Below are 6961 nucleotides of genomic sequence, written 5' to 3' on the forward strand. Positions count from 1 at the left end.
TTCTCTTCAGTGACTAATTACCTGATTGAAGAAGGAGAACCCCATGGGTGAGGTGATGGAGGTGCATTAAACTGCCTTCCTTAGGCCATTAACAACCTGCAAAGGGAGAAACTTTAGGAGGTAAAACAGCAAGCAATGGGAAAATCATTGGCTTTTCTGTTTTAGCTTCCATACCAAAGGAGAACAACTGTCTGAAGCTGTTTCTCTCCCCTTCTCTCTCCTTGGTCCTCACTTCCCAAAATGCAGATATCCCTCCCCACTCCCCAGGGTGCTTCTGGCCAGCCCTCACCCAGGAGCACCCGGATCTGGGGGAGCCCTGCGTCCCCTCCAGCTCCGCTGTCTCATCCACAGGTGGAACTCGCTCCTGCTCTGCTGATCATGGTCAACAAGACCTTAAACTACTGGGGTCCCAGTTTTGAGGAGGACGTTATCAACATCAATGTGGGGGGTCTGAGGAGGCGGCTCAGCTCCAGCGCCCTCTCCAAGTTCCCCGACACCCGCCTGGGACGGCTGCTGTCCTGCGACTCGGAGGAGTCCATCCTGCAGCTCTGCGATGACTACGACGTGAGCGCCAGGGAGTTCTACTTCGACAGAAACCCCGGGTTCTTCCTGTACGTCCTCCACTTCTACCAGACGGGGAAGCTGCATGTCATGGAGGAGCTGTGCGTCTTCTCCTTCTGCCAGGAGATCGAGTACTGGGGCATCAATGAGTTCTTCCTGGACTCCTGCTGCAGCTACCGCTACCACGAGCGCAAGCTGGAGAGCCGGCATCACAACTGGGACGAGGAGAGCGAGGTGAGCAGCGTGGACACGTCCCCTGATGAGATCTCAGACATCAACCACGACCTGCTGCGCTACAGCACCCTGCGCTGCGGTAACGTGCGCAAGCGCCTCTGGCTCACCATGGAGAACCCCGGCTACTCCATCCCCAGCAAACTCTTCAGCTTTGTGTCCATCAGCGTGGTGCTGGTGTCCATAGCCACCATGTGCATCCACAGCATGCCCGAGTACCAGGAGGTGGATGAGAATGGCACCGTGCTCGATGAACCCATCCTGCACAAGCTGGAGTATTTCTGCATCTCCTGGTTCACTTTCGAAGTATCTGCCCGCCTCCTGCTCTCACCCAACCCCAGGAAATTCTTCAAGCACCCTCTGAATCTGATTGACATTGTCTCGGTGTTGCCCTTCTACTTCACCCTCCTGGTGGACGTGACCATGGGCAGTGACTCGGAGCTGGGCAACCTGGGCAAGGTGGTGCAGGTGTTTCGGCTCATGAGGATATTCCGGGTGCTGAAGCTGGCTCGGCACTCCACTGGACTGAGGTCGCTGGGGGCCACCTTGAAGGTAAACTGGCTCTCTATCTCCTTATCTACTCCTTTAGTCTGTGGGCAAGAAGGAGATCCCTGGCATGGCTGGGGGATGTGGAAGCCCCTATTTGCAGTGAGCTCCCAGCTCTGGGGGGTGCCTGGCGAGCTTGCTTGTGGTGTTGGGTTGGGCTGTTGGTTGTCTGCTAAAGCAGACTGTTGTGAGGAGCACTGACTGCATGAGTGCTCTGTGCACACACAGCACAAATCCACCCTGCTTTGCCTCCTGCAGCACTGGTGCTTCCAGGGTCTCAGCCATCCCACTGTGGTATGAAAGCCTCATTGCACAGCATTGGAATAGACTCAGCCATGCATGGGCATGTCCCACCAGAAGCGAGTCAGTGCCTAGTAGGGTGGAGAGTGACCTGCTGAGCAGGTAGCAGGCCAGCCAGCAGCCGCTGGGTCTGCCAGCATCAGTGTGTATGGCTCAGGGCTGCTCCTGTTCCCATTCTGGGACAAGAGGAACCCTCCTAAGGGCATGCTGCCAGCTGACCAGAGGCCAGTGTCCAACCCCTGGTGTCTGCCCATTTAGGGAAACGTAGAAATCCTGGTCCAGCTGAGTTGATACTTGAATGCTTCAGGATACAGTGAGGTTGGGACTGGCACAAAGCAGCAATAGAAAAGCAAAGGGTGAGTTGTATGGTCTGGGACAACCAGCCCCAGGCAGGGTCTATGCCCTCAACAGAGCCTGGGTTGCCAGCAGCTTCCCCTCAGTGTGATGGAAAACTTGGCATGCAGGGGTAGGGGAAGTTGGTGGCCACATGTTCCTCAGGAGGAAGGTCTGGAGAAGGAAATGCTGACCAAGTGGAGGACCAGGGTTCAGGTAGTCCAGGAAGTGGGATCCCTACAGGTCAGGTGAGAGGATCCACATCCCCCATAACATGCCCCAAGGCTGTGTTTCTCCAGACCCCCATCCACAGTACCCTGGCCTCTTCAGACAGACCAAGGGCAACTTGAAATCTGTCATGCAATCCTCACTATCTCAGTGCTGCAGCCAGAGCTCCATCACTGCAGCTCAGTGGTGAAGCAGGACCAGCCTCCACACTCAGTGTGGTTCTGCTCACCCCCACCACGTTTCCCCTCCATCCCCCTTCTGCTGAGGCCCGTGTTCCTGAATCTGGAGAGAAGGAAACTCACCTCCTGTGCTTACAACAGAAAATCCAGCCTGGTGCAGAGGCCAATTAAACTCAGCCCCTAATAGTCCCTGGTTCTTGGTGATTGCATCAATAGGAATCCTAAAGCTGATCCTTGAGCCTGCTAAGACTCAGAGTAGCACATGCTCCCAAAGCCCTACCACACATGGGGCTCATGCTGGGTGCAGGGGGATGATCACCAGGGCAAACATTGCCTCTTCTCAGGGCAATTGCACAAATATCCCTGTGCTTTCTTCCCTTCAAACAACTGATATATCAAACGAATGGCCAAGGAAGCAATATTTGCAACACAGCCTGAAATTCAACCAAACGGTCACTCATCTCCCACTCAGTGCCTGGCATGGGAGGGAGCTGGAGCTCCTGGTGCTTATCCCTCTGAAGGGCCATGAGAGGGATGACTAGCTGGGGACACCCTGTTTTTGCTGCTGCAGCCGTGGCAGGGCTGGCATGGGGTGTACTGGCATAGGCAGATCTGGGCTGCTGGGGCTGGACCCATTCCCGTGGCTGAGTCATGGAGAAAAGCAACCACTGAGTGTGAATGGGGGTGAGGATGGGCAGCAGAAAAGGTCTTCTGCCAGCTTCTGCTGTGAAGAAGGATCAGCCCTGCCCAGAACTAATCTTGCAGAGCCCACAGAGCATCAAAATATTCCTGGCATCTTCAAAATCTGCTGAGAACAGAGTCCAGGGAAGGTTGTTTGAAATGAAGATGCCTGAAGTCCTACCTGCATCATACTTCTGAACACTCACCTTGCAAGAGCACTGACAAGTGACAGACCCAGTTAACACTGCTGGTGAATTTTAACTAAACTTGCGCACGTGGAAAGGGCTCCCCACATCCTGCTGGTGCTCCCTCTGAGCACGAACACCACCTTTCAGCAGAGTGGGCACTGATGGACTCGTGCGTATTACTAAGCAGCAAACGAGATCTGGGGAGCCAGCAGTGTCCCAGCTCCAGCTTCTGACGAGGAGCTGATTCACCCAGTGACGTGCTGGGAAGTGGCCCTTCCTGGGGACTCCGTGGCCAGCTCTAAATGGGGATGAGCAAAGACACAAATCTGATGCGGCATGTTGGCATTGTGATTTAGTGGGCACATAAATTACCTCGTCTTGTTAATAATAATTTACTTCCTATTGCGGGAGCAGAAAGCAGGAGCAGAGCAGTGAAGGCTGTTAACAGCCAGGAAGCAGGAGCGATGGCTCTGGCAAGCTGAGTGATTGTTCCCCTGCCATGGAACTGCTAGCAGAGGGAATTTTGCCATTTGTGCATCGTAAACCCTGAACAGTCCTCAGATTGCTTGGTGCCTGATCCACAGTGTGTTTAATTTGAAGAGAGGCTTCCTACACATCTCTGCTTTTCCTCCCAGGCATGCCCAACATCCATTGCTGCTATTGCAGCTCCATGGGTAGGATCCCCTCTCCCTCTGGCAGCCCACAGATGCTGGTCCCTGGGTAATTACAGCAAAAACAGGGATCTTCAGGAGTTGCTGTCTGTCCCCTCAGGGGCCTAAATACATAAAGAGTTTGGAACTGCACATCACATGTCACCCTGCTGTCACTACCATGGGCCATCTCTACACCGTTATTTCCGGCAAGACCCAAAGTGGGCTCTTCCCTTCAATCAGAATGGAAGTCTTCTACTGTACTGGAGGAAAGATGTGCATTTGGCAGGAACCTGGAGAGACTGCTGTTCGGAGGGCTTTCAGTCTTTGCCAAGGCTGGCTACTTGCTAAGCCTGCAACCCACCCAAACCCTGGTTAAAACTGCATCCCACCCAAACCCTATCCAAGCCTGCATCCCGTCCAATCCTTGGCTAAATCTGCATTCCATCTGAACCCTGGCTAAGCCTGCATCCCACTCAAACCATGGCTAAAACTGCATCCCAGCCAAACCCTGGCTGCAGCTGCCTTCCCCCTCAATCAATGAGCAAACCAGAAGTTTTGCAGATAAAGGGATGCAAATAGGTGGCAGCCAGTGTCTGGGAGATTTCTGGAGCCTTCCCTGTGCTGCAAACCCTGACCCTGCTTGTAAATTGAAGCAGCAAGAGCTATGGAGCTGCCTGATTCCCCCTTTGCCTTCCCCCTCCAACACATCCCAGGGCCAGAACCAATACTGTTTTAAAATGTATGAAGTTATTTGGTGCTGCTGGTCTCCCAGCTGGGATGTACAGACCTGCTGTTAACTTTCAGCCAGGAGCAGGTCTTTCTTGGCCAAGTGATACAGCTTTGGCTCTGAGCTGTTTGTCCTCCTCAAGGAGCTCCCTTGGCACTGTTATAGGGCATTTGCAGCCACGGGTGAGGGAGGAGAAAGGGAGAAGGAAGAGGAGGTTACTTGGCATTACTGGCATTAGCTGAGAAGCTTTGCCATCTGTCTAAGCAAAGTCTCCTCATTCCCTGCCATGAATCCACCTCCTTTAAGTCTCATCCTAACCACAGAAGCCTTTTCCCACATCTGCTGCTGTTTGCTTTGTTCAAGTGTTGTTTCCCTTAGCTGTTATGTGGTCTCCAATAAAGCATTCTCTGCTTGTTAGGAGTCTGGGAAAAAAATCCCCACAATCAAAGCTCTGCTTTCCTTTCACCAAAAGATGAAGCGCAAGCTGGCAGGTCAGTGGGCAGAAACATCAAAAAAATTCACTTGTGGCAGTCAAAAAGTGACTGGACAAGCCATGCTGGGAGGTTAGTGGTGGCAGTGTGTCCCCTGGCAGTTCCTTACCAGCATGACTTGCTGCCTTGTCCTCCAACTCCCCACTGCCTTTTCTCTCGGCTTCTGGCATGGGTTTATACTTTGTTCAAATATTAGGAATATACAAAGAAAGATTGCAGCACAAAGGTTTTAAGTTGAAACCAGAGAAATGATTTCTCCAAGGAGCATTGCATACCACTGCCATCAGACTTGGGTGCCCATGGCTCTATTCCCACCAAGGCCCCCAGACTCCTTGGGTTGTATCTCATGAAGCCTTTAGGATGGGTGCTATGACCAGCCCATGCTGACACTGGGTGGGTCCCTGGACTGCTCTGATGACCAGGGATGTTTGATTTTGTGTCAGCTCTGATGTGATGTTTCTACATGTGTGTAACAAAGGGTTTCATTAATGCTGAGGCTCAGTGGTTTTAGGGTACAGGAGGGACCCTGGGGCTCAGGGGTCCCCAGGGAGCCTGGGCTGAGATTTGGGTAAGAGCAGAGCTGAGCCTGCAGCAGAGACCACGTCCTCCCTGCGAGCAAGTGCCAGCAACTCAGGAAGGTACAGATTGCTTCTTTTAGTGGCTGCCTATTAGGTGGTTTCTGGGGGCCTGCCAAGATAAAAGGAAAATGTGCTAAATATTGTTAGCTGAGATCAGGCCAGAGTGAATGCTGGAGGCAGGGGAGGAGGCTCTGCCGGGGATCCCTGACTGGGGAGCACAGATCTGTCTTCCCTCCCAGCACTCACAGGCTGGTGGAGTGCAGAGGGGCAGCTGTGGGTGGCAGGAACAACTCCTGGCTGCACCACCTGCCCCAGATGTGAGTCACCCGTGCGCTCCTGCCCCATCCCAGCCCATCCCTGGAACAGGACATCCCACAGCAGAGGTGGATGGAGGGATGAGATCCCTGGTGGAGGTGTGCAGGGGGTCTGTGCAGGGCTGTGTTTGTACCGTGGGATCTCTGTGTCCTGGTCAGTGGTCCCCACTGACCAACGCTCTGCTTTGCCTTCCAGCACAGCTACCGGGAGGTGGGGATCCTGCTGCTCTACCTGGCTGTGGGGGTCTCTGTCTTCTCTGGAGTGGCATACACCGCTGAGAAGGAGGAAGACGTCGGCTTCGACACCATCCCGGCGTGCTGGTGGTGGGGCACGGTCAGCATGACCACCGTGGGCTACGGTGACGTGGTGCCCGTCACCGTGGCAGGGAAGCTGGCGGCCTCGGGCTGCATCCTGGGGGGCATCCTGGTCGTGGCACTGCCCATCACCATCATCTTCAACAAGTTCTCCCACTTCTACCGCAAGCAGAAGGCGCTGGAGGCGGCCGTGAGGAACAGCGGGAAGAAGGACCCTGAGGAGGTGGGGAGCATCTCCAGCCACGACCGAGACTCGGAGGCTCTGAGCGAGACCTCCCTGGACAGGGGCAGCCCCGACCGCCGTGGTCTGACCCCCGGTGGCCACCCCAGCCCCTGACCCCTGGCACTGCAGCCCTGGGGCACGTGGGACCTGCCTGCTCATGGTGAGCATGGCACCGGGACACGGCAGAGGAGCCACGGCTGGCATCACCCCTGCCCTGCGAAGGACAGGAGGGATTGGGGGAGATGCCCAGTGGGTGCTGGCTGCTTCCAGACCCTGTGCCTGCCTGGATGTGTCTCAGCCTTCACCTTGCTCACCCGTGGCTGCAAAGGGTGGTTGTAGTGCTGGATATACCCCTGACAGAAAGGGAGGCAGAAAACAAGAAATTCAAGTGATCCCTGATCAGGAACTGCCCC

The 6961-nt window shown here is 54.6% G+C and overlaps 1 protein-coding gene across 1 annotated transcript; it reads left to right on the top strand.

Moving 5' to 3' along the window:
• Positions 1 to 378: 378 nt before the first annotated feature.
• Positions 379 to 6662, top strand: KCNS1 (potassium voltage-gated channel modifier subfamily S member 1). Its single transcript, XM_062505075.1, has 2 exons — positions 379 to 1344; positions 6207 to 6662. The coding sequence occupies exons 1-2, from the start codon at positions 379 to 381 to the stop codon at positions 6660 to 6662; spliced, it is 1422 nt and encodes a 473-aa protein (XP_062361059.1).
• The last annotated feature ends 299 nt before the right edge of the window (positions 6663 to 6961 follow it).

The sequence above is a fragment of the Cinclus cinclus genome, chromosome 18, assembly GCF_963662255.1.
Source record: "Cinclus cinclus chromosome 18, bCinCin1.1, whole genome shotgun sequence".
In the NCBI taxonomy this organism is placed as follows: Eukaryota; Metazoa; Chordata; class Aves; order Passeriformes; family Cinclidae; genus Cinclus; species Cinclus cinclus.

Excerpts from the sequence above, each read along its gene's own strand:
- KCNS1 (XM_062505075.1), top strand. The coding sequence starts at position 379 with ATGGTCAACAAGACCTTAAACTACTGGGGTCCCAGTTTTGAGGAGGAC. Across the intron at positions 1,345-6,206 it reads CGCTGGGGGCCACCTTGAAG|CACAGCTACCGGGAGGTGGG; the intron begins GTAAACTGGCTC and ends TTTGCCTTCCAG.